The 27,211-nt window shown below is 51.6% G+C and overlaps 1 protein-coding gene and 1 long non-coding RNA gene across 5 annotated transcripts in view; one reads left to right on the top strand and one right to left on the bottom strand.

Annotated features, from left to right (window-relative positions):
• Positions 1-638: 638 nt before the first annotated feature.
• Positions 639-11,411, bottom strand: YJU2B (YJU2 splicing factor homolog B). Of its 4 annotated transcripts, none has more exons than XM_012790393.3 (10): positions 11,307-11,411; positions 8,748-8,945; positions 7,112-7,165; positions 5,963-6,045; positions 4,885-4,940; positions 4,457-4,517; positions 3,342-3,484; positions 3,071-3,243; positions 1,462-1,600; positions 639-1,319 (listed from the first exon to the last, which is right to left on the bottom strand). In XM_012790393.3, the coding sequence occupies exons 2-10, from the start codon at positions 8,748-8,750 to the stop codon at positions 850-852; spliced, it is 1,182 nt and encodes a 393-aa protein (XP_012645847.2). In that variant the 5' UTR covers positions 8,751-8,945; positions 11,307-11,411; the 3' UTR covers positions 639-849. The 4 variants fall into 4 exon arrangements, with proteins under 4 accessions (XP_012645847.2, XP_012645848.2, XP_012645852.2 ...); XM_012790394.2 differs by lacking the exon at positions 11,307-11,411 and adding an exon at positions 10,981-11,296; XM_012790398.2 differs by lacking the exon at positions 11,307-11,411 and adding an exon at positions 11,017-11,296.
• Positions 11,412-13,375: 1,964 nt separating this feature from the next.
• Positions 13,376-27,211, top strand: part of LOC105885484 (uncharacterized) — a 38,896-nt gene continuing 25,060 nt past the window's right edge. The window contains exons 1-3 of the long non-coding RNA XR_012918869.1: positions 13,376-13,464; positions 18,756-18,930; positions 20,573-20,693. This is a non-coding gene — a long non-coding RNA (uncharacterized LOC105885484). The remainder of the gene's footprint in view (positions 13,465-18,755; positions 18,931-20,572; positions 20,694-27,211) is intronic.

Below are 27,211 nucleotides of genomic sequence, written 5' to 3'. Positions count from 1 at the left end.
GCGGGGCCAGGGCGGGCCCATACCATGAAAGGCGCATGCGCGCGCTGCCTTGCACTGAGCCCCACAGGTTTCCTGGACCTGCTGTCCACGTAGCTGATCGCATCCGCGTCCCGCCTCCGAGCCCTGAGGACCCACAGTTGGCCTCCTCCGAACCAGAGGTGGCATCATTTATTGGGCGCCTACTGGATACCGGGCTGTGTGCTCAGCGTCCGGGTGACCAGAGTCAGGGGTGCATCCCCAGTGACGAGATACAGCTGTTCAATCCGTATTTGTCAAATGATTCTTCAGGGTTGGGGGGAGCTGGGGTGGGCCAGGCGCGCCCTGATGGATGCACGACTGTTTCTGGGCCATTTTCTGCCCGGTTTGCTTCAAGAGAAGTTACCATGCTGGGGCCTTTTCCACGGGCGTCCCCCTCTGCTCGCACCTGCACGCGCCAGCCCCATGGCCTGGGCACCCACGTGCCTCGCCCTGGCCTACCCTGTGCGGGTCCTGCTGCCCGGCCCCCTTTCCACCCATCGCTTGGCCCGTGCCGCGCTGAAGCCCTCAGCAGGCTGGGTGGGAACCATGTCCGTGTGGCGCCCGAGCTCAGCTGGGTGGAGGGAGAGGAAGGGCAGCCGCTGGCCCATCTAGAACCCAAGGCAGGGGCAAAGAGGGCTTTAATGTCAAGCGCTCACAAGGCACAAACACCCTCACCAGGACCAAATAAATAACAACTCCTCGTTGTGGGAAGGCAGGTCTGGGAGGGGCGGCGTCTGAGCTGTCCAGGGGCTGCTGGGCGAGCAGGGTCTGCAGTCACTGCCAGGCCTCCCGGGTGTGTCGGGGCCTCTGGAGCCCGTCCAGTCCCCGGAATCAGTCACTCTCCGAGTCCGAGTAGTCGGCCACCAGGGAGGAGCCAGCGGTGCAGGGCTGTGGCCTGTCTGGGGGCTCAGCCGCCTCCTGGGAGGAGCCTGGTGGGGACAGGGGCTTGTCCTGACAGCTCTCCTCCTGCGAGCTTGTCTTGGGGGTCTTTGCTGGCTCCTGAGGACAGTCTCCAGGGGACGTGGGCCAGTCCTGGGCAGTCCCCTGTGGCACCTGAGCTTCTCCAGACTTGGGGGTCTCAGCCCCGTGCTGGGGGCTCTCGGGGACATCTCGAGACCTCCGCCGAACAATGCCCAGGTCCCCCACCGAGATGGGGGAGCCGGCGGGCGCGGGTCTCCGGCTCTGGGCCAGCTTCTTCAGGACGCTGCCAACTTTGCTGCTGGGGCCAGATCCCGGGGCGGAGGGGAACCAGGAGCGGCTGATGATCTCCGTCCGCTTCAGCTTTTGCTTGTCCTCGTAGGCTGCGGGGGAGAGGACATTTGAGGGGCAGGTTAGGAGGTCCCGAGCTGCCCTCGGCCCTGGCCTGCCAGCGACCACTCATGGCTGGGGAGACCCCATCTCTCCCCAACCCTGGGAGCTGCCCGCCCCGCGGCCCCCACGCACAATCCAGGGTGTGGAACTTGAGCAGGGCGGCCAGCCGGCGGTCGTCCTCCGTCTCGGGCACCAGCGGGATGGTCAGGCTCGCCTTGGCCTGCAGGGCCTGGTCTCTCTCCTCCTCCTCTTGGATGGCCTTTTTCTTCTCCTGTGAGTGGGAGAACAGCACGCGCGAGTGAGGGGGTGTCAAAGCCCTGCCTCTTCCATGTCCCGGCCTGGGGGGGAGGGCATCACACAGTGCCTGGGACTCAGAAGTGGGGGCCGGAACGGCTATGGGACAGACAGGGAGGGGTGGGGGTATAAAGGGGAAGTCAGAGCCGACTCCAGGCTTTGGGGCCTGCATGCCCAGAAGGAAGGGGCTGCCTCTGGTGAGAGGGAGGGTCCGGGCAGGGTGGGTTAGGGATGGATCAGGGTTTGGTGGGATGTTAAATGTGAGGGGCTGTAGACCCCCCATGTGGCGATGCCCAGAAGGGAGGGGACACACACACAGGACAGAGGCCTGGCTGCAGGGATACCCTTTCGGTAACAAATTATTAGTGAGAAAACTAGCCATTTTAGTCCTGCTGCTGATGACCACAGAATGATCAGAAAAGGAGAACTGGGAGCGGTGGGATGGTGGACTGGAGTTTGTGCCCCATGGTGGGGCCGAGGACGCCTGCCAGCGAGAAGGAAGAGGAACAAGTTCCTGATGGCCTGCAGGACCATGGACACCCTCGAGGGTGAAACCCCCTCTGTGTGAGTCCAGGCCCGGACTCATCCTGACACAGCTGGCAGCTGCTGTGGTCACTCACAGAAATGCCCCGGGGGTGTCCTCTGCAGCAGGACAGCACCCCTGGTGGCCGGAGTCTGGCAGCGGGTTCTGCGCCCTCAGGGACCCTACACAGGCTCGGTCTCCTGCCCGCACGCTGACATACTGCAATCCGCATTATCGGGCTTTATTACAGATGGCTTTCCCGTTTTGTCTGTCACGTTTAGGGCACTCCAGGATGTGGATGTTGGAAATGACGGGGGGGGGGCGGGCTGGTGACCGGGATTTCATTTCAGGATGGTTAGAGGGCCCATGAGATGTGTCAGGGGCCGGCCACCCCGTTACTATTGGCCTGCTGGCCCCGGCCTTTGAGACTGCGCTGAAAATGAAGGCCCACTTCTCAAGGGACAGGGACTGTGTGCTTCCTGAGGGCCACCAGGTGAGGCACTTCACCTCCCACAGCAGGGGGGAGCTATGGTCTCAATGTTCGTGTCCGTCCCACCAAATTCTTAGATTAGCGTCCTTATAAAAGAGGCCTGGAGCGCTTGTTTGTCCCTCCTACCCTATGAGGTCGCAGCGAGAAGGAGTGTCTACAAGCAAGGGCCGTCCCCAGACACCGAATGTGTCATCGCCGCGGTCTTGGACTTCCCAGCTGCATAACCGGGAGCGACCCATGTCCGTTTACAGATTCCCCAGTTTATGGTATTTTTATCACAGCAGCAGGGATGGATTAACACGGGGCGTGGGCCCGTGCGGCAGTTGGGGAAACTGAGGCTCAGAGAGTGCCATGAGCTGCTCACAGCCAGGATGTGGACCGGGTCTCGGGCCACCCACCGCGCGTTCTCCCTGCCTGGGATGTGGCCCGCTCACCCGGAACCTTCTCCGCAGCATGCTGTTGAGGGCGAAGTCGTCCTTCCAGGCGCTCTGGGCCTCCTGGATGTGGCTCAGCGTGGGCAGCGCCTTCTTGAGCGCGCTGCGGTCGGCCTCCCCGTGCTCCAGCCGGAACATGGCGTCCGTCTCCAGCTTCTGCTTCTTCTCGTGCTCTGCAACGACAGGGGCTCAGCTGGGCCTGCGCGGCCCCAGCGCGGTCCCGGGGAGGCTGGCCAGGGCCGTGCTGGGCGGACGGGCAGGTGGCGCTCACCTGTCGTCAGCACCTGCTCGTTGTCCGCCATGTCCCAGCGCTCCTCCTTGCGCTGGGCGCCGCTCACGATCACGTAGTCGCAGTTGGCCGGGTCCGTCTGCATCTCGATGTAGTTGACGCAGAGGTGGCATTTCATCCGGAACCTGGGTGGGGGCGGCAGGCGCGAGTCAGGAGGCCGAGGCCGTGCCCCAGGACACCCGTCCCCGCTGTCTGCTTCCTCGATCCACTCACGTCACTCAACAAGGGTTCGCTGAGCACCTACTGCGCGCCGGGCCCTGCATCTGGGAGGACGGCCGGGGCGAGAGGGACGCGTCCCACCACCCCACAACCCACCTTCCTTCCGAGAATCAGGTCGGCTCATCCATTCATTCATCTGTTCATTCGTCCATTCATTTATTAATTCGTTTGTTAATTTATTAATTAATTCACTTGTTAATTCATTAGTTCACCCATTCATTCATTTGTTCATTCATTCGTATCCCTTCATTCATTCATTCATTCATTCATTCATTCATTCATTCATTCACTCATTCGAGAAGCCTTCCCAAAACAGGTGGGTCTGTGGCGGGCTCGGTGCCGGCTGCTGGGGACACTGCAGCCAACCTGCTCTTGGAGAGGCTGGTGCTCCAGCAGGGGGTCCCTCCCCAGCAAGGGGACAAACAACCACAATGTCGGGTGACGAGTGCCGTTTTAGAAAAGTTCTGCCGGCTGGTGTTTGAGCAGAAATGCAAGCTGAGGGAGGGGGCCTTGCAGCCACCTGGGGAAGAGCATTCCAGGTGGAAGGCACAGAGAGGGGCATGTCCTTGGGGTGTGTGAGGGACAGAGAAGAGATGCCACGTGGCTGGAGCAGAGTGAGTGAGGGGGTGAAGACAGGGAAGGGATGAGCAGAGTGTGCAGGGCCTTGTGAGCCGGGGGAAACTGGGCTTTTACTGAGGAAGGTGGGAGTCATGGAGGGTTCTAGGCAGAGGGACATGCCCTGACCAACAGACTGGGACGATTTCCAGGACAGTCCCACAGAGAATGGCCAACAGGTACGTCCTACTCAGACTCCCCTATAGCCCTCTCATGCTGTGGCCACCCCACTTGTTCCCGAGACATCGCCCAGCTGCCCTCACCTGTAGATCGGGGTCGTGTAGTAATTGCCAACCTTCTTCTTTTCCGCGTTGTAACGAACACCTGGGAGGGGAAGGAAAGCAGAGGCTCAGACTCAGGCCACCCCCAGCATCGTTTCCCTGCATGGGGGACAGGTCGGGGTGTATTTCATTGCCACTGGAATTTTACTAATGGATAAACTGAGGCACACAGAGGCTCAGTGTCGCTTGCTGAGGGTCACCCAGCTAGAAAGAGGCAGAGATGGGATTTGAACCCAGTCTGACTTCCTCACTGCTCTGCAGAGAATCGCTGCACACAGCCTGCCAGCTACTTGGTGCCTGTCCCCTCCCTGCTGACCAGGAACCCCTGGTGGAATCGGTGTGTCACGGCGCCCAGCCGTGAAGGGACCCGACGTTTGCAGGACTGAAAGGTCAGGGCGGCAGAGGCTCACCCATGCCGATGTGGTTCTTGCAGCCGTCGCACCAGATGTTATACGGCATCTCGAACCTACAAAGACAGACGACACCGTGTTTGTGCTTGTGCACCTGGGCTCTCCCGAGGTCCCCACACCTGCGACTGTGGGCACAGCTGTGATCTGAGGGGTGGGGCAACGGACTCCCCCCCTTGATGGGAGCTGCTGCAGTGACACTGCAAAAGGCACAGACACGAGAGGATGGCGAGTCACAGTCCTTCCTGTAACCGAGCGGGTCCTCTCCCTGTCACTCTCTCTAGCCAACTGGCCGAGTCCAGGGAGGGTCTCCTTAGGTCTTTGACACCTCACATCAGCCAAACCGGCTAGAACCTCTGCTGGGGCCCAGGGCAGAATCAGGAGACTGAGATCAGAGCCCGTGAGGGAGTGGGGACAGGGCAGAGGGGCCAAACAAGCCGCCTTCTGCTCCCTGCCAGGGACGACCTGCTGCGTGCTGGCCAGAGACAAGAGCAGACCCCGGAGGGAAAGGCCTGGCTGGAATGCAGTCATGGCCGATTCCTTATCCTCTCCATACCCATGCCCTGTGCAATGTGACACTGCAGCTCTTCCCAACGAGCGGTGGAGTGTACTGTTCCACTCCTGCAATCACAAGCCTCGCGGGCAATGAACGAGACAGAAGAGACGGTATGCCATTTCTGGGTCTTGGCCTCAGGGGCCCTTATGTGCTTTTGCATTAGAACCCTGACGCTGCTACATGAGCAAGCTGAGGCTGGGCTGTTGGAGGATGCGACACAATGTGGAGCATAGCCCACTTGTACAGCTCAAGGCCCTGCTTGACCAGCCAGTCCCCAACCCTTAAAGATGTGAATGAGCCCAGCCGTCCACGCCCAGCAGAGGCACCCGGCTGAGCCGCAGACTTGCGAGCAATAACCGCTGCTCATTGTTTTGTTACGCAGCAATGGCTGACTGATACAGTTGACTTTCCACTCTATGGAATTAAGACCCTGCAGCACTGGGCCAACTGGGGGGTGCTGAACTCTCCTTGAGACTGACATTAGGTGGCACAGAGGTGGGGCCCTCAGGTGATGCGAGGCCTTACCGGATGACGAGGATGCCTTGTGACAGCTTCCGAGCCCGCTCCCGAAGCGGGTGGCTGTTGTGGTATCGGTTGAGAGAGCCATGCTGTGTGGAAAGGACAAGGGGACAGATGAGCACTTGCTGAGCTAGGGGAGTTCATTCATTGTGTCATCTCTACAGCTTTGGGACAAGGGCCTCACGGGTTGGACCAGGCCTGGATCTTACGTCCCGTAGGATGGAGTTCACGGCAATACAGGAGGCACTGAGGTCCCGGTGAAGCACGCGGGCTTCGAATCAGGAATATGTGATTTTGAGTGGCCGCTCTTCCATTATGAGCTGAAAGAGCCACATGACCCCGGGCAAGAGATCTCACTTTTTGCCTTCCCGAGTCAGTTTCTCCAATCTGTCACCTGGGGATAGTGATCATCTTTACCTCCGGTTTTGTAGGGAGGATTACGTGAGACGATAATACTGGCAAATGCTAACGGGGCACTTTATGTGAGTCACCGCATTTCAATCCCTCAAGGATTGTATGAGGTCAGGTTGTTCTGGTCCCCACTTCTGACATAAGGGGAAACTTCAGCACAGGCAGGCTGAGTCCCGTGCTCAAGACCACACAGCTATGAACAAGACAAACATCTCTGCCCTCGTGGAGCGGACACTCTAGAGGAGGGAATGGACAATACACGAACAAATGAATGCTACGTCCAGGAGTTATAAGAGCTATGAAGATAAATAAAGCACTTGGTGATATGACAGAGAACCAGAGAACGAGACGGTGGTCAGGAAGGACCTCTGTGAGAAAAGACCTAAAGGAAGTCAGAGAGTGTGCTCAAAAGAAGGAAGAAGTTCCAGGCAGAGGGGACAGCAAGGATGCCAGAGGAGCTGGAACTGGGAGGGCCAGGGGACCTGACCCTAAGCCTAACCCTCAGCCTCATCCTCAGCTCTGCTATAAACACACTAAGCCCAATGCCAGGCACCGAGCTAAGGTCACGGATGAGGGCCACATTTCTCATGCAGGAGTGACAACAGCCCTGAGATTCACGTCACAAGTGGAAGCAGAAAGATCTCGGGGGATGCCTGCTTTTCACTGCCACGGCTGTGACTCCAGGAGGGGACGGCCTGGGTCTCTTTGCCACTGTGGACCTGGAGAAGGGAGCCTGCCCCTTACCTTTTCGGGGTTGAAGTCCGGAGGGTAGTATTTGTTTACGCCTTTCCTTTCACCCTGGAAAGCAGAAGAGAGACGTGACTCAGTGACGGCCCTCCAGGACACCTAGGTGTGCAGCCTCAGGGGGCAGCACCTGAATGAGGGAGACTCGGGGACATCTTAGGGGATGGTGCTGGGTTTGGTGTCTGATCATGGACTGGCCGCTTGGGCAAAAAACCAATTGTCATCACTTTGGAAAATGCCATGAGGTTCAGACTCTCCTATAGTGGTGGCTTTCACACATTTTTTTGGGAATGCGACTGTCAGTAAGAAATATTTATTGTCACAACTGTGCAAATACACATGGAATACAGCTAAAGCACAGAGAACCCAGAGCCTGGCTGCGAGCGCTGTTGTTTCTAAATGCCTGCTAAACAGGCTTGAAGATGCACCACAGCAGTGGTTGTCAAATTTGGCTACGTGTCACAACCCTCAAAGGAGTTTCTAAAATAGGGGTGCCTGGGCCCCATCCCGAAAGGCTCTCTGGGCAGTGCACCTGCTCGGGGGTCGCTGCTTGGACACTGGGCTTTTCAAAAGCTCCCTGGGAAACAGGAGCTCAAACAAATCCTGGTACACGAATGTTCAGAGCAGCAGGATTCAAAAAAAAGTCCCAATGTGGAAATGTCCCAAAGTCCACCAACAGAGGAAGGCACCAGAAAAATGCAGTCTGTCTATCCGATGGAATATTACTCAGCCATGAAAAGGAATAAAGTGGTGATTCATTATACAATGTAGATGAACCTTGAAAATATGATGCTCAAAGAAGCCAGACACCAAAGGCTACTTAGTATGTGATTCTATTTCTATGAAATGTACATAATAGGCAAATCCATAGAGACAGAATGGATGTTAGTGGTTGTTGGGAACTGAGGAAGGAGGAATGGAAAGTGACTGCTTATGAGGACGGAGTTTCCTTTTAGGGGGATGAAAATATTTTGGAATTAGAAGTGGTGGGTGGACAACACTGTGAATGTACTAAATGCTGCAGAACTGCATGCTCTAAAATGAATTATTTTTTTTAATTTAAATTTTTATTTTTTTAGAGACGGGTTCTTGCTCTGCTGCCCAGGCTGGAGTGCAGTGGCAAGATCACAGCTCACTGTAGCCTCAAACTCCTGGGCTCAACAATCTTCCCCCCTCAGCCTCCTGAGTAGCCGAGACCACGGACACAGAAACGTGCCACAGCACCCTGCTCATTTTCCAAAAATTATTTTGTAGAGATGAGGTCTTGCTATGTTGCCCAGGCTGGTCTCAAACGCCTGGCTAACTCCAGTGATCCTCCCTCCTCAGTCTCCCAAAGTGCTGAGATTATAGGCATGAGCCACAGGGCCTGGCCTAAAATGGTTAATTTTATGTTATGTGAATTTTATCTCATTAAAAAAAGAAAAAAAAAAAAAAGGAAAATAGCTCCTCTGGGTGATTTCAGTGCATAGCAAAGTTTTAGAACCACTGCACCAAATGATGATCCAAAGTCTGACGTGACCATCTGAGAGCTCCAGGAGGGGAGGAGGGGTCTCTAGGAGCAGGAAGAAAGTGGCTACTTCTGGTGCCCGCCAAAGACCAGGAGAGAAGCCCAGGGCACACAAGGCTGTCTACTCACCATCTTGGGGGCTGCCTACTGGTCCTCACCCTCAAGGTGGCCGATCTGAAATTGGCCTCTGAATCTCCTGCCCAGCCCCGTCCTCCTGCGGAGCCTGGCAGAGGGTCCACGGCTTCCCTGAGAAGATGTCGTGTGCTGTGCGGTGGTGCCGCCGGCTCAGACGAGACCCCCCTCTGGCATCCAAAGAGCTGTGTGCATCTGTTGAGAGACAGTGTCCTGTGCGCTCTACAGCCAACATGTGTCACACTGGACACTTTCCATCCCTCCACCGTGCCACCCTGGTCCAGGCTCCATCACTGCCCACCTGGACCCGTGTGGTCTTCTCTTGTCTCCCGACTCTGTCCTTGACACTCGTTCACCCTATGGCAGCCAGAGGGATCTCTCAAAATTTGAATTGACGCTTCACTCTCCTGCTTCAACCCCCTGCCTCTGAGACTCCTGCCACTTCTGCAGTCAAGCCAAACCCCACAGTCCCCACAGCCTATGAAGCCCCTGCCTGCCTTTCTAAGCCCACCTCTTAGCCCTCTCTTTCTCGCTCACTCTGTTCCGGCCACACTGGCTTCCTGGCCGCCTTCAAAGGCAACCAGGCCGCCCCTGCCGTTCCTCTGCCTTGACTGCTCTTCCACCAGCTGCCTCTCTTTGTTATAGGTGTCGGTTTACATCACCTTCACCTACAGTCACTCCTTCCTGGCGTTCCAATCATATCACCCTGTGTCTGTTTATCTGTTTCTCCAGCTGGTCCCCAAGAACTGCTAATTGAGTGAACAACTGAAATAACTGGTAAGAGTTTCCGTAAGAACCAGTGCAGGTGACACAGACATCAAATGCAAGGACTCCTTAACCTGGAGGTGGGGAGACCCCTCCCATGTCTGGAAAAGACACTTTTAGGAGAAATGTCTAAAGTAGAAGGAAGTTCTAGTTTACACTAAAGAGAAGCACTGTGGGGCACTGAAGCGTATTCTAGAATGGGGAATGGCAAATTTTCAGTCAAGGGCTAGAGAATAACCATTTGTGGCTTTTTGGGCCAGACTCTTTCAGTCCAAACAACTCAACTCTGTCCTCGTAGCTAGAAAGCAGCCCCAGACAATATGTAAAGTGAACAGGCATGGCTGCATTCCAACAAAATCTTATTTAAGGACACAGAAATTTGAATTTCACATAATTGACACCTGACACAAAATATAATTTTCCTGTTGATTTTCCCTAAGCCATGCAAAAATTTAAAGCCAGTCTCAACTTCACTGCTGTACAAAAATCAGGGGATGGGCTGGTTTTGGACTGCAGGCCTAGCTCACCAGTCCTTGTTCAAGAAGCAGGAAGCCTGGTCTCTGATTAGCTTTCTATCAAGTTACCTGAACACTCTCTAACATTTACTGCATGCCAGGTGCCGGGAAGAGTCTGACATAACTGCTTCATTTAGTCTGAATTATGTTATCATTCTTTCCAGGTGACAAATGAGGACATTGGGGGCTTAAGTCCCTTGCACAGCATCAGAAGCTGACGGCAGACCATCTGATGGAGTGGGGTGGGTGGTGGTGCAAAGTCCCGGATGTCAACTCTTCCCCTACCACCCCGAACCTCTCTCTTCGTCTTGGACCCGCCATCTGTAAAGTGTGCCCCTTGGATCGGATTTTTCTAAGGTACATTCCAATCTAAAAATACTTTTGCCAACAAAATAGCTGAGTACCCTCCAAGGCTTTTGGGGGTCCCAGCTCCGTGGGCTTAAGTCCCAGCTCCATTCATCAAGCTGGGTCACCCTGGTCACTATCTGCGCTTCCCTGAGCTCCGATTTCCTCATCAAATGAATATGACAGGACGGACTTTCTAGGGTTGCTGTGAATGAAATTAACACACAGGAAGTGCTTGCACGGAGTAAATACCCAGTTTACAGGACCTTGGGGGTGTGTGTGTGTGTGTGTCTTAAGATGATTTTACTACCCAACAGTGAATGGCAGACGGGACTACAGGGTGGATGTATAGAAAAATCTCTATTCTTTCGTGTCAAGGGTAATTGTTGACCTCATTTGTCCACGGTTTGCAGCTTGCGTTTGGAATTCTACCTACTCTGTGGCTTCCCAGCTGCGTGACTTTGGGGCAAACTGTTTGCCCTCTCCGAGCCTCACTTTCTGCACCTGTACAAGGTTTGTAAGGTTTATAAAGGAAGGTTTATAAAAGTATCAACCTGTTAAGGCTGCTGTCAAGATCGGGCTTGGTCCCAAACACTTGCACTTACAGACACCGAGTAAAAACGTTGGCAGTCTGGTTTTACCTCTCGCCCACCGTCTTAAAGCATCATTTTACAGACTCTTCACCACAACCCGGCGAGGTAGGGGCTTATGGGTCCCATTTTCCAGAGGAGGAGACCCGGGGGCCCTTCAGGCCGGGGCCCCGGCACTTGGGTCGGGGGTCGCCGGTGGGACCTGGGCCGTCCCTGGGCGTCTAGGTCGCGTCCTCAGAGACCTGCGCCCCCCGAGGCACCCGCCCGCACCGGGTGGCTCCGGGGGTCGGGGTGAGGAGGCCGCCCGAGCCCGCAGCCCCACAACGCCGGCCCGCACTTACCTGCCCTCCTCCCGACGACGTCACGCCCCGACCGTGCCCGGAAGTGCGCGCCGGGAGCGCAGGGAAGCTTGGCGCCCTCTCCGCGTGACTGGGACGCCGGCGCGAGGCGGGGCGAGGCGGCAGCGGACGGACTGATTGGCTGAGCGCCGAAGGGAGGCGGGCTCTAGGTGCTGCACAGGACCAATCCCAGACCGCTCCTCCCAACCGCGCTCGCGTCACGAAGCCCCGCCCTCCGCCCCGCCCCCTGCGCGAGACCTAATCCCAGGCCCGCCCCCTGACACCGCCCTCCCGGGAGGGGCATGAGCGCTGGAGCGGGCCAGCGAGGTCCTGCAAACTGCAGCCCGCGGGCCAAAGCAAGCCAGCCCGCTGTATTTTGGGATGATTTGTTACACAGTCATGGATAACACATTGTCAAAACCAGCTAGGCTTTAATTAGTTTCTTTGTGCTGGCTGGAGGCCTCTGGTTTTTCTAGATTTCTGTGTATTCCAGAAACTCCAGGAACCTTTTTTTCTCTAAGAGATGGGGTCTCACTCTGTTGCGCAGGCTGGACTGCAGGGGCTGTTCACAAGCACGATCATAGTGCTCTGTAGCCTCAAACTCCCAGGCTCAAGTGATCCTCCTGCCTCAGCCTCCTGAGTAGCTGGGGCTACACGTGTATACATGCCACCGCACCTGGCTTCAGGAATCATTTTCGAACACAATAATTTTGGGTAATACAGTCTCCAACGCTCAGGATCCTACTGACTGCATGGGTAGGTGCTAATAATTCCCAGTCATTTAGTGTTAACGGCTAGCATGGAATCCTCTTTTATTTTTATATTCCTGGAGTTCTGAAAAAGTGGGTAATAAAGGATGCTTGGTAAAACATACTAAACACACTGAGTACTCCGTCCCAGGCCAAGATTTAGGTCATCGTGAGTCCCAACAATTATAACCCCAAATAGGGCATTGAAAAGCATCGTGTAGATTACAGTGGAGAGAGATGGGATTATTGTTACGGAAAAAAAAAATCACTATATGCCTTAGTCATCACTGTGGGATTCTGACCCAAACTCTAATTAAGGTGATAACTCCCTAGTCTTCTTCCTCCCTGTTTTATGCAGAGTGTCCTCTTATTCGCTGCCTTGACAAAGAAGCTCTGTCTCTGCCTATGGGTCATCCTGGTGCGTCAACTGTTGGGGGCACGGTTTCAGGAAGGGTAGATGCTCCCCACTGGCCGCCAACCAGGCTTCAATTCAAGTTTCTTTTTTTTTTTTGAGACAGAGTCTCGCTTTGTTGCCCAGGCTAGAGTGAGTGCCGTGGCGTCAGCCTAGCTCACAGCAACCTCAAACTCCTGGGCTCAGGCGATCCTCCTGCCTCAGCCTCCCGAGTAGCTGGGACTACAGGCACGCGCCACCAGGCCCGGCTAATTTTTTCTTTATATATTAGTTGGCCAATTAATTTCTTTCTATTTATAGTAGAGACGGGGTCTCGCTCTTGCTCAGGCTGGTTTCGAACTCCTGACCTTGAGCAATCCACCCGCCTCGGCCTCCCAGAGAGCTAGGATTACAGGCGTGAGCCACCGCGCCCGGCCTCAAGTTTCTTAACTGGTGCCAAAGAACGTGATTTTCTTTGCTTGAGCCCAGGAGCCTGAGGCTGCAGTGAGCTATGATAACACCACTGCACTCAAGCTGGGGCAACAGAGCAAGACATGTCTCAAAAAAAAAAAAAAAAAAAAAGGTACGCTGCACCACTGAGACAATGGAGTGCCATATGTTATGTGAGTGCATGTGATTTATAGGGATAAGCATATCCATTTATTTTATGGTTTTATCCAGCAAAGGAATTTAACATAAAAAGAAACTTCTATGAGGTAAGCAATCAGTCAAAGGAGTTTTAAACACAAGTGAAGGAATGGGAACCAAGAATTCGGAAGAAAAATGAATCCATGAATGATGATCTGTGATGGTGATGATGTCATAATGGTGATGATGTCATAATGGTGATGATGTCATAATGGCGATGGTGTCATTCCACCTGACTTTTCATCACCCTGTCCTCTCCACTTCTTATGTTCATCCACTGAAATGTCCCCAGGGCCCAAGGCCATGGTGAAGAGGAAACTTCCCAAGACAGACATTGAATGCAAAAAGTCATAGTACATGGAGTGGTGGAAAGGTATGTTTTGGGGGACAGTCAAGAAGGCACCATGGGCCTTTTTGGTTGAGAGGAAACATCTGGATCACAAGAATCAAGACAGCTTGATCTTGAACCCAATGGCTACCAGGATGTTCAGTGCCCAGGGGCAGATGCCCTAGAGTTTTGGAGGGGGGAGAACTAGAAGAGTGATATCATTCCAACGGTTTTGTCCATAAGAAGAGCTAGCAGCACTTTATTGGCATTTGCTAAGCCTTTTTACCTTTGGAAAACTGTACCATTTGTATTATTTCCTAAGGGGCATGGGTTCCAGTCTGGAACTGTACAATAGGGGAGTCACCAGCCACATAGGGCTACTTAAATTTAAACAAAATGAAATAAAATGAAAAATCTCAACCCTCAGAGTCACTGGTCACGTTTCAAGTTCTCGGTTGCAGCACAGAGCTGGTCTAGAAGTCAACAGGAGAGTTAAGCAGCAGGGATTTATACAGAGGATGGCCACGGCTTCGCCAGCAGGAGGCAGTGCTGCGAAGGGGCCTGATGGCCCCTTGCTGAAGAGGTCATTTTAAGAGCCAAGCAGTCACTGCACTTCCTGTGTCTGCTGCTCTGCCTGGCTTGCACATAATTTGACTACATTCCAAGGCATCTGAGTAGTTTTGTTTTGGTTTTTTTTTTGAGACGGGGTCTCACTCTTGCCCAGGTTGGAGTGCAGTGGCACCATGATAGCTCACTGCAGCCTTGAATTCCCAGGCTCAAGTGATCCATCCTGCCTTAGCCTCCCAAGCAGCTAGGATTATACATGTGTGCCACCATGCCGAGCTAATTAAAAAAATTTCTTTTTGGTAGAGACAGGGTCTCTCAGTGTTGCCCAGGCTGATCTTGAACTCCTGGCCTCAATCTGTACTCCCACCTTGGCCTCCCAAAGTACTGGGACCACCATGTCTGGCCATCCAGGTGGCTCCGACAACTTCCTCCCATGTAGCTTGTGAGGGAAGATTTCAAGAGGATGAACTCCGGAATTTCAGCAATGGTGGAACTAACTCTAAGTGAAGGGGATGGGGAAATTGATTTCAGAAGCCAAAGGTTGAGGGGTCACATGTGCTGAGTTTTGGGTGAATGTGAGAAGGGGAAGCTCGTCGAGGTGTGTGAGTCATTTCCTCCACGGGAGGTCATTTCCAAGTCCAGAAGTGAGAAGAACGCAGAGAGAGGCGGAATCCTTCCTCCCGGCTGCACGCACAACGAAGGAAGACATTCTGCACCATGGGAAGTCCGATAAACTGACTTCGCGCTCAGCCTGGTCTCTCCTAAGAGGAACAGCGGCCCATGGCTGAGAGCAGCACCCTTGGGAAGGTGGGAAGGAGGAAATGGACAGAGACAAGAAATTACCCACAATGCGCTTCGGTGAGGCCAACGCGATGAGCCCGGATGTTATTTCACAGGTTGAACAAATGGCTGGGAGAGACAAAAACATGAGGGTTCCTCCTGGTTACTGGAAACTGGTTAAATCCACAGTCCTGCTGGAGCAAAGAAAGGAGAGGCAGAGAAATAGGGTGACGACTTCAAGGCAACCCAAACTCTTCTTTTTATTTTTAAAATTTTTTATTTTATTTTTTTAAACTCCAAGACTTCCATGGCATCCACACTCTTTCTTTTCCTTTTGACAGAGTGAAGGGCAAGGATAGTGAGATGTTACGAGAGACAAATCCGATAATTTGTCAATTATACATTGATAATTTTACAATTTGATAACTTATTTTATCTTTACAATGTATTTTTTCTATTAACCCAGAAAAGAAGTTTTCTTTTTTCTTTTCTTTTTAAGAGACAGTTTCACTCATGTTGCCCAGGCTGGACTCAAACTCTTGGGCTCAGGTGATCCTCACACCTCAGCCAGAGTAGCTAGACCCAGCAAACCAGAGAAGATGGTTTCTTTCTTTCTTTCTTTTTTTTTTTGAGACAGAGTTTTGCTTTGTTGCCCAGGCTAGAGTGAGTGCCGTGGCGTCAGCCTCGCTCACAGCAACCTCAATCTCCTGGGCTCAAGCGATCCTCCTGCCTCAGCCTCCTGAGTAGCTGGGACTACAGGCATGCGCCACCATGCCCGGCTAATTTTTTCTATATATATTAGTTGGCCAATTAATTTCTTTCTAGTTTTAGTAGAGACGGGGTCTCGCTCTTGCTCAGGCTGGTGTCGAACTCTTGACCTCGAGCAATCCTCCCGCCTCGGCCTCCCAGAGTGCTAGGATTACAGGCGTGAGCCACCGCGCCCGGCCAGAAGAGGGTTTCTATAGCAGACAGACTCCATGGTGGCCCTCAGATCCCTGCCTTCTAGTGTTTACCCTGTATAAATCTCCTGTCCTTGAGTGTGGGTGGGGCCCGGTGACTGACTAATAGAGTATGGTAAAGGTGATGGTGGATATGTCATTAGGTGCATGTAAATATACTACACAACACTGTGATATTCATCTGGTTAGGAGATTCTCTCTCTTGCTGGCTTTGAGGAAGTTGCTGCCATGCTGTTAGCTGTCTAAAGAGAGGGCCACATGAAAAGAAAGCGCAGAGCCAGCAAGAAACTGAGGCCTTCAGTCTGATACTCCGCAAAGAAGAGGAATGCTACCAATAACCACTCAAGCTTGGAAGCACAGCCTTCCCCAGTTGAGCCTCAGATGAGACCACAGCCCCCGGGCAACACCTTGAGTGCAGTGAACCCAGTTAAGCTGCACTGAGACCCTGGCCCACAGAAACTGTGACGTAATAAACATACCTTGCTTTAAGCCACTATATTTGTCGTAGTTTGTTATACAGCAGTAGAGAACTAATACAGTTTCTTTCCCAGGGTATGAGGCAACATGTAATGAAAGCAACCTGCACGATGGGTTTTTGAACCGAATGCAGGCAAAGCACAAAACTCAATTGCAGGACTATATGTTTGCATCTGTAAGACTCCAATGTGACTGGGACGGCACTTGGGTTTCTCGGTTATGCAAAGGACTGTACAAAAAAATCCTCTTCCTGGTGCAAGCCTGAAAGAAGAGAGGACAGGCCCAGGGCCCAAGTGAGTCGCTCCTCCAGCCACCAGGAACTGAGCACAAGGGAGCGCCGAGATACTGACCCTCCAGAGAAGGCACAACGAGAGACCTGCCAAAGAGATCAAGTTCAGCGTCACACCTCCACTTGCTAGCCGCTTCACCTGACTATTCTGTAGCTAAAGCCCTTTGCTGAAACAAAACCCTCAAAGGGAACATTTGTTTACAAATACCCATTTCATGTGTGCCAAGATGACGGTGGTAACACAAAGGGCTTTCAGTCCACACAGGGTAGTGAAAGCTGCTTATTTGGCCTGGGTATATAAATAGAGGAGGACGACGGGGCTGGATTAAACAAGAGAGAGAACCTCCCTTCCCAGTTGGGGAAGGGCACCTTGAAGCCACTGAGACCCCATCATGCTTTGCGGCTCTGGAACAGGAAGAAAACGTAACAGAGGTCTTTACCTCAAAGAGCTCAAAGCCACCTGCCATCTGTGTGCCGCCTCCAAACAACAATACATAGAAATCAGGCATTGATTTTGTTTTTTTGTTTTGGAGACAGGATCTTGTTCTGTCTGCCAGGCTGGAGTGCAGTAGCACACTCATAGCTCCCTGCAACCTTGAATTCCTGGGCTCAGGTGATCCTTCTGTCTCAGCCTCCCGAGTAGCTGGGACTGCACGTGTGCACCACCACGCCGGGCTAATCTTAAATCTTTTTGTAGAGATGGGGTCTTGCTATGTTGCCCAGGCTGGTCTTGAACTCCTGGGCTCAGGCGAGCATGTTGTCTTATCCTCCCAAAGTGCCCGGGTTACAGGTGTGAGCCACTGCTTCTGGCCTCAGGCACTGCTTTTATTCCACAAGGTTCAAAGGGCTTTTAAAGGGGTTTGTGCCTTTATGGGGCTGGGAAATCTGGATTCTCAGGAGTAGCTGGGTTCTATTCTTGGCAGGATTGCTTGTTTGCTATTTTAGGTGACCTGCTGCGCAATGGGATAGCTTTGACAATCTCTTGCAACTTCACTGTTCTTGAAATTTGAGGAGAGAGCGAGGAAGTGGAGATACAGGGATACTCATAGCTAGCATTTCTGGTTTTTCTAAAAGCCTCTGAATAACTCGAGGCTTTATTGCTTAAGGCTGGGGGGAGGCCAGGAATGCTGCCCCCATTGCCAACACAGATGCCACAAGGTAGGCATTTCCTGTTCGCCTGGTGGCTTTGTGACAGGGGTCCTTTATTCACCACTAAGTGTCCACAAATCCATGGTTATACTTCATAGCCCTCTGATGTCCCTTAAAAACAGATGAGTCTGGCTGGGTGCAGTGGCTCACGCCTATAAACCCAGTATTTTGGGATGCTGAGGAGGGAGGATCGCTTGAGGCCAGGAGTTCAAGCCCAGCCTGGGCAACATAGTGAGACCCTCTCTCTACTGAAAAAAAATGAGCTGGGTGTAGTGGCTTGTACCTATAGTTCTAGCTACTTGGGAGGTTGAGGCAGGAGGATCACTTGAATCCTGGAGTTTGAGATTACAGTGAGCTGTGACCATATCACTACACTCCAGTCTGGGCAATAGAGCCAGACCTGTCTTATAAAAACAAAAGCCTCCCCCAAACCTGATGCACCTGAAGGAAACAGGGATGATGTGAGCAAGGGTCCCAAAGTCAGTCACAAATAGGCGGATCAGAATTTGGGCTACCACTTGCTTTGGTCCTAGCTTGCAGCCTTCAAGTCTAAGACAGGTTGAGAAACTTTCTGTAGAGCCAAGGGGTAAATATTTTAGGCTCTGTGGACCGGTCTCTGTAGCAACCACTCAGCTCTGCCTTGTTGAATGAAAGCAGCCAGTGACAATATATAAACGTATGGACCAATAACAAAACTGCGTTTCCAAACTGGGCGCACTGGCACGCCTATAGTCCCAGCTACTCAGGAGGCAAGGGCGGGAGGATCACTTGAGCCAGGAGTTTGAAACCAGCCGGGGAGACATAGCAAGTCTGTCTCAATAAAAACAAACAAACAAAAAAACTGAATTTCCAAAACCAGGTGGTTGGCTGCATAGCTTGCCGAGCTGGGGCCTAAGGGATTAAGATGAAAGCTTTATCTTAGGATACAAGTCTGACTCGCAATCAGAACATGCAAAGCTGCTGGGACACGATGCTGGGACAGCCCGTGTCTGAACCCTGGTCCTCAACTTCAGATTCAGAAGTTTGAACTCGGGCTGCAACAGTTACAAGCGAACTATTGTAGGACTCAATTTCATCACTTATCAACGGAGATGACGATCTTTATACCTCAGCAGGTTTCACAGGATGACACTGGGAAGGTACCTAGCACGATGCCTGGTGCTGAGTATGGATTTCCTCAACACGTCCGACTGTTCTCACTTACCTGCGTGAAGGTGATGCTTCCAGACAGCAAACCACGGGCATGTGGAACAAGCTTCTTGGATAAGGCCAGGATGCAACAGGGCAGGGGTGAGGGCAGGAATCAGGATTACGGCCCAGGGAACTGCCTCCTCCCCGATCCGTAACACGAGGCCCCATCACATCACAGGCTCTCACCCAAGTCCCCAGATACATAAAACACGGCCGGAAAGAAGCACAAACTCCTCCTCCCCCAAAAGTAATCAATTCCTTCTTCCTCTGCCACCAGGAACACATAAACACTGCCCTCCCTCTAGAACCCAGATGGTTTGCAAAATATTTAGATTCACTTTGTTTCTTAAATACTCCACATACCCTTTACTCACACTCATTCATTCGTTTGTTCACTCATTCATTCATTCACTTAGTCAACATATTTATTAAGTGCTACTAGGTGCAGAGCTTAGCTCTAGATGCCGGGTATGCGGCGATAAACACAACAGGCAGCCCCTGCTCGCTAGAGCGTGTTTTAGCAGGTTCAGTTTGGATCATCCCGGGCAGACCACTCTCTATGGGCAATATCCCAATTCCTTATTTCAGGTTCCTGCTCCTTCCGGGTAGGACGTAGACGCTTCTCGCCCATTATCCCAATCCGGCACCTGCAGAGCACACGGGAGGGCAGGTGAATGCTGAAGAAACTTAATTACAGGGATGAACTTCAGCTTTTTGTATGAATATTAGCCAGGTCAGAAGCACCGATGTAAAGACCTGGACTACTCCTATAATTTAACCACCACATCACAGAGCACTTTAAAAGGCCAGTTTTTAATTTTATTTTATTTTTCCTCATGCAAACACCAGGGTGTCTTGTGCTTAAACACCATAATTTCCCATAAACAAGCCCCTGCCACTCCTGTGTTAAACACCACCATAATTTACTTGTTAGAATCGGGAATAATAATGAGTTTGTCTGAGTGCTAACAACAGCCTGGAAGAACAGACTCTGAAAGATGTTTTTAGGGGGCCAGGCTGGGAGGCTGAGAAAAAGAACAAAAGACATGTGGAGGTGAAGAGGGCACCAGGGGAGAGGCTGGGTGGCTTAAATAACTTCCGTGGGGAGGGGTGTGGGCATCGTGATACAATCTGGGCATTTCTGGGCCCTTAGAAATCACCTCAACATCTTCATTTGACGCAGGGGAAAAAAAGACCAAGGAAGTGACAAGGTCATAGAACTTGTAATGGCAGACTTAGGGACGGAAGCCAGGTCTCCTGATTCTTGGCTAAGGCTTGTTGCCCTGAGTTGAACTGCCCATTACAACCACCCATTGTGTTTCACGTAATCCAATCAATCCATATAATCAGGTCAACTAGTTTCCAGAACATATTTTAAGAATCTCCACGGCTGGGCGTGGTGGCTCACGCCCGTAATTCTAGCACTCTGGGAGGCTGAGGCAGGATTGCTTGAGGCTAGGAGTTCAAGACCAGCCTGAGCAAGAGTGATATCCTATTTCTACAAAAAATAGAAACAATTAGCCGGGTGTGGTGGCTCATGCCACCTGAGGCAGGAGGCTCGCTTGAGCCCATGAATTCCAGCCTGGGCAACAGAGTGGGGCTCTAAACAAACAAAGGAATCTCTACAGTGAGAGAATTAATATACTAATATATACTTTCTGGCAGAGAACAATGGCTAAGGGATTCAAATCTATTTAGTGACAACTAACAGATTCATCTGTCTTTTAATTTTCGGCTCTAGCTCAGTGGTTCTCAACAGGTTCCATCTTGCCTCCGGAGGACACTTGGCAATATCTGAAGACACCTGTGGTCGTGACAACTTGAGTTGGGAGGGGAGTGTTCATGGCATCTCATGAGTACGGGTAAGATACGCTGCTCAACTTCTGTGCTCAGAGACATCTCCCTACTACAAAGGAATGATCTGGCCCCAAATGCCAAGGATAAGCTCCATCGGAGGCACGGGCAACCAAAACGGGCTCAGGTTGGACAGGACGCTTGACCACGATGGGGATGCCACGTGGGCTGAAGAATCTGCCAGCAAAGGTGTTGTTTCAAAAGGTACACCACCTTGAGCTCCTAAATCCAACACCTTTCCCATCACATTTATAGTCCGGAGGGTGTTGGGGGCATTCTGGGCATTCTGTTTCTTGTCCGCCTTCCTCCTGCCCACCCTCAACATTTAAATATAACCGGGGCAGCCCTGGAGGCACAAAGGCTCGTCCCGCCCCAGGAGTCTCCGGTGGGGGTCACCCCGGGGTGGCTCCCTTCTCCTCCATGTTCCGCCCGAGCCCCTTGGGTGGGCCACTTAACTTTCCTGGACCTCAGTTTCCTTCCCTGTAAAGTGAGGAGAATAAAAAAAGCAAGTTTTCCGAGCTTTTTCGTAACTGGCTGTTACGCATTCATTTTCTTTTTTTTTGGCCGCCTCCTCGGGCTGTTGTGGGGGTCCCTTCACCCACCACTCCCACCCGGAAGGCCTGCGGAGCGTTCACCACGGAGCCTGCCCTGCTCCGGGTTCTCTAAAATTTCTCAAAGCCGCCTCTGAGGTGGAGGCTGTGAACCGTCTTCTCTACAAGCGGGGAAACTGAGGCTGGAAGGACCGCGGAACTGGACCACGGATCTCAAACCTTTGAGGGAGAGGGCTGGTCTGGAAGGCGAAGGTCCTCTCCAGGGGCCCCCGTCAAGGGCGCTGAGCACCAACTAGGCGCCCAGACAAGCTTCTCATCCTTTCCGGGCCCCTCGGATCCCGATTCTCCGCTCCGCCAGGTTCTCAGCGTGTGCGCGCAAGAGCCACGGGGAGGCTGAGGGGCAAACCGCAGGACGAGGCGCATGCGCGAACGTGCGCGCGGAGGCCTGTGGGAAGATGGCCGCGCGCTCGAGGCTCCCGCCCCGACGCCGGCGCGGTTGTCAGGGCGACCGGGGCGGGGCGGGGCCAGAAAATGGCCGCGCATTGGTTCACTAATGGCCGTTTGCTTCAACTGGGGGAAACTTCTTCGGGTTCTTTGTGGCTCGTTTGCTAGCTGTCCGGTTGCACAGGAGCTGACTTTCTAGCCCCAGGAGTGTGTTAACCAAGCATCCCAGCCATGATTAGGTGCCGGCGGAGACCACTTTAAAGAACTCCCAGTATCCATCCGGTTTGCATACACACGCCATTTGTTTTTGTTTTTTTTCCCTTTTCTCTTTCGCCTTTGAGCACTTTATACTTTATTAGCGGCATCTATCATTTGTCTGACCTCGCCGGCCAGATCTTGCTTAGACAAAATCGCGAATCTGGGTTTTGGAGAAAAGACTCAGCGATGGCTAATATCATTAGGAAGGCATTCTTTACTGAAGGGCTCACAGCCGGATTTCTTTAAAATAGAAAACTTCCTTAGTGCACTGAAAACGGTTCATTTTATATAAGATTCATTTAGATACCAGGCTCTACCCTCCTATTTTTTCTTTTCTTTTTTTTTTTTTTTTGCATACAGACGTAGTCAGGGGCGCTGTGCATGGTCGTGCAGGTTGTGCCCTGAGCAAGGGTGCCTGGCTGAGGGCATGGGAATGGGGCTGAAATCCAGCCCAGGCTGCGTTCCCCAAGCTGGAGGACGGGGCGTATTCTTCTAATGCATCTATCAGAGGCGGAGCTTTATTCTATTCGCATAAAATTTCCTTGTGTGCCAGCTACCTTTTTGCACACAGTACTTTTTGCAGCGTCGAAAATATAATCCGATCCAGTTAGGAAAAGTTTTAAAGTTTACTCTCATGTAAAAAGTACACGTCGAGATCTGGTAGGCTTCAAATTGTTACAGCGTTACCAGGTTCATTGTCCACTGCTCAAGAGGAAGCCAGTACCCTGAGACAGCAGGGGTTACAGCAGAGAAAGAGTTTAATATCGCAGGTGCCACACGAGGAGACAGAAGGAAGTTCTCAAATCTGTCTCTCGGAGAATTTTGGGGGGAAAGGCGAGTCAGTTCCTTGGTATGGGTCACTGGTCTGGGTGGGCCAGCCCATCCACTGGGATGCAGGGCCTGGAAGGCACCTCAAAAACTAGCCTTAGGTCTCACTAGGGCGATGTTATCTATGGGAGTAATTAAAAGAGTGAAGAATCTTTATGAACATCAGCCACGTGACTCTGGAGTAGCAATTATAGAAAAGCAAACTAGGGGACAATGGCTGGTTGTAAACATATTTTAACTGTGCCTATACCTTTACAGAGTTCAGGCCGTTACCACGTGATGATGCCACTGCACTCTACCCAGGGCGACAGAGTGAGGAAGGAAGGAAGGAAGGAAGGAAGGAGGGAGGGAGGGAGGGAGGGAGGAAGGAAGGAAGGAAGGAAGGAAGGAAGGAAGGAAGGAAGGAAGGAAGGAAGGAAGGAAGGAAGGAGAGAGATAAGGTCTTTGTAGCTACAACCAAGATAATAAGATGATGTCTTTAGGGTGGTCCCTAATCCAAAAAGACTAGTGTCTGTTTTGTTTGCTTGTTTAGAGACAGGGTATGGCTCTGTGCAGTGGCACAATCATAGCTCACTGCGTCCTTAAACTCCTGGGCTGAAGCCATCCTCCTGACTCAGCCTCCAGAGTAGCTGGGATTAACAAGTGCAAGCCACTGGGCCTGGCTGATTCGTGTCTTTATAAGAAGAGGAGACAGCAGAGAGAGCCAGAAGGAAGAGGGCTACGTGAAGACAGGCAGAGATTGAAGTGACGCTGCCCCAAGCCAAGGAACACCAGGGGCTACAGGAGATGGAAGAGAAGGAAAGATGGGCCTTCCTTAGAGGCTTCAGAGAGAGCATGGCCCTGCCAGCACCTTGATTTCAGACTCCTGGCCACCGGAACTATGACAGAATAAATTTCTGTTGTGGGCCGGGCGCGGTGGCTCATGCCTGTAATCCTAGCACTCTGGGAGGCCGAGGCGGGAGGATTGCTCGAGGTCAGGAGTTCAAAACCAGCCTGAGCAAGAGCGAGACCCCGTCTCTACTATAAATAGAAAGAAATTAATTGGCCAGCTAATATATATAGAAAAAATGAGCCGGGCATGGTGGCACATGCCTGTAGTCCCAGCTACTCGGGAGGCTGAGGCAGGAGGATCGCTTGAGCCCAGGAGTTTGAGGTTGCTGTGAGCTAGGCTGACGCCACGGCACTCACTCTAGCCTGGGCAACAGAGCGAGACTCTGTCTCAAATAAATAAATTAATTAATTAATTTCTGTTGTGTTCAGCCACTCAATCCGTGGCAGTTTGTTATGGCAGCCCTTAGAAATGGACGCAACGGCAGAGCAAGAAAATGACAAGAATTTATGTCCCAAGTAACCAAACAGAAAGGAGCTGGGAAGTTACCTGAGAAAGGGTCAGAGTTGGATGTTCTTTAAACTGCTACATTTTTGGGTCTCTATTAGAGCAGCTTAGTTTTTTTTTTTTTTTTACCCTGCGGAAGGACTTCATGACATTGAACGCTGACGTTTCTTTCTCCCAAAAGCCACCTCCTCACCTTCCTCTTTTGCTCCTTTTGGTTTTGGAAAGTTCACTTGCTCCTGTCTTGGAATATCCCTGTTGGCTGTTGTCGCTTTGGGACTGGCTGTTTTGGAATGTTGCTTTCGAGGGAGAAGGGTGGAAGTTATAAGAGATGTATATGACAAATTTGGCATCTTGTAACAGCAACAGGATTACTGGTTGTTTTTTTTTTTTTTTGAAGATTTTAGAGAAAGCAGCATGAATCAACCTCAATTATTTGTAAGTAAAATTAGAGTAGTTTCAAGCTGTTGCTTTTTCTCTGTCCTACACACGTTATTCAAATAAGTTGGCAGAAGAATGTTGTTTTGGTTTACATTAGGGACTTTGGGGACATAAATTTGGGTCTAAATTAGTGACATTTAAAACAGAAAATCCTTTAACTCTTTGAGGCAGCATAGTGTTGTCATGCCCAGAGCAGATTCCAGTGCTGGGTTGTTTGGTTATCTCTGCTACTTCCTGGCTGTGTGGCCTTGGGAGAACTCCTTAACTTCTCTGTGCCTCATTCTCCTCATCTGTTAAATGGAGATTGTCTTAGTTTGTGTTCCTCCCAGACAAGTGACCCTCCCACCTCGGCCTCCCAAGTAGCTGGGACTACAAGTGTGCAGCATTATGCCTGGCTAATTTTAATTTTTTTTTTTAGAGATCGGGGTCTTGCTGTGTTGCCCGGGCTGGTCTCAAACTCCTGGGCTCAAGTGATCCTCCTGCCTCAGCCTCCTGAGTAGCTGGGACTCCAGGTACATGCCATCACACTCAGCTAATTTTTCTATTCTTTTTTTGTTTTTGTAGGGATGGGGTCTTGCTATGTTGCTTAGGTTGATCTAAACTCCTGGCCTCAAGTGATCCTCCTGCCTCGGCCTCCCAAAATGCTGGGATTACAGACGTGACCCACCCTGCCTGGCCTGAATTGCATTTGGTTGTCATGTTTCCTTCATCTTCTTCAGTCTGTGACAGTTCCTGTGTTTGTTTCAGTAAAATCCCAGGACAACATAGAGAAACCTCCCCTCAAAGTGGGAAGGGAGTCGAGAGACCAAAGAATGACTCAGACAAGTCCAGCTTGGTGTGTTAGATGCGCTTCTTAGAGGTCACTTAGAAGGGCTCTTGCTCCGGGGCGGCACGGGAAATTTCTCCCACAGGAGCCTTCTTGCGTGGGGAAAAATCCGCATCCGTCCTCCCCGTGGGGTCACCTGGGATCTCTTCCCAGTGAGTAAGGCGAATGCTTTACATTTTCGTCTTTGCTTGTTCACAGTGAAACAAATCACACGGGCACAGTACCATCACCGTGAGCTGTCATGCAAACTGTGGTTTGTTAATGACACTACGATTTTCTACTAGCTGGGGATTTTAGTATTACAGTTAGCTAAAGGGCACTACAGGATAGCTAAAGCAGCTTTAAAACACTCTGGGCCAGTCTGAGTTGGCTGTTTCAGGACAAGAAAGTGCTGAGACACCCAAGAAAGCGCTGGGCACTTTTCTGGGCCCAGTAGCTACCTTGGTACTTGCTTAATCTACTTTGTAACAATTCTGTTGCACACCCCAGGCTGATACCGTCTCTGTTACGTGGTGGGGATCCTGCCTTTTTCCCTCTGTCTTTCCTTGTCTTTTGTGTTTGTAACACTGGCTCAGGGATTTTGTAGAATGCCCCTCCTGGTGTTTTTTTCACAGTTGGACGGAAGTTAGACATCTCTTCTTACAAGTGTTTGCAGAAATACGGTTGGTGTGGTTTCAGTGTGTCCCCCAAATTTCAGGTGTTGGAAATTTAATCTCCAAATTCGTATGTTGATTGTAGGTGGGGCCTTTGGGAGGTAATTGGGCTTAGATGAGGTCGTGAGAGTGGAGCCCCCCTGGGGGGACTCTTCTTTATGAGAAGAGGAAGAGGAACTTGAGTGGGCATGTGCACTGTTGCCATCCCGTCATGCGATGCCTGGCCCCATGTCATGAAGCAGCAAGGCCCTCCCCAGACGCAGCCCCTCGACCTTGGACTTCCCAGCCTCCAGAATTGGGAGCTAAATAAACTTCCGTTCTTTGTAAGTTTCCCAGTCTGTAGTATTCAGTTACAGCAACAGAAAATGGACTAAGACAATGACTATCGTTCTCTACTTGGAAAAATCAGCTTTTAAAAACCAGGGTAAAATACACATAATATAAAATCTACCATCTCAACCTTTTTTTTTTTTTGAGACACAGTCTCGCTCTGTCACCCCAGGTAGAGTGCAGTGACATCATCATAGCTCAGTACAACCTCAAACTCCTGGGCTCAAGCGATCCTCCCACCTCAGCCTCCCGAGTAGCTGGGACTATAGGCATGTGTCACCATGCCCAGCTAATTTTTCTATTTTTTGCAGAGACGAGGTCTTGCTCTTGCTCGGGCTGGTCTCAAACTCCTGAGCTCAATCAATCCTCCTGCCTTGGCCTCCCAAAGTGCTGGGATTACAGGCGTGAGCCACTATGCCTGGTCCATCTCAACCATTTTTAAGTGTAAGGGTTCAGTGAAATTATCAAGTACATTCATATTGTTGTGCAACTATCACAACCACCTATCTCCAGAACTTTTTAACCTTCCCAAACTGAAACTCAGTACCCTTTAAGCAATAGTATCCCATTCCCCACTCCCCCAACCCCTGGCGACCACTGTTCTATTCTGTCTCTATGAATTTGATCACTCTAGGTATGAGATTATGCATTCCTGCCAGGAATTTCATAGAAATGAGGGAGGGGTTCTTTTGAGTCCATCCTATTAGGGGCCACATGGTGTGATATGCTGATGTTAACTGTGACCAGTTGCACCCTGGGGTCTTTAACCCCACCTTTGGGGCTGAGAGGTTGGAGAGGCTGGAAAAAAGCAGGAAGGCAGGTGGTCTAGGCTCAAAATGTGACAGTCAACAACAGGCGAATC

Source organism: Microcebus murinus, chromosome 4 (genome assembly GCF_040939455.1).
Source record: "Microcebus murinus isolate Inina chromosome 4, M.murinus_Inina_mat1.0, whole genome shotgun sequence".
NCBI lineage: Eukaryota > Metazoa > Chordata > Mammalia > Primates > Cheirogaleidae > Microcebus > Microcebus murinus.
This window is presented reverse-complemented; position numbering and strand designations above follow the sequence as displayed.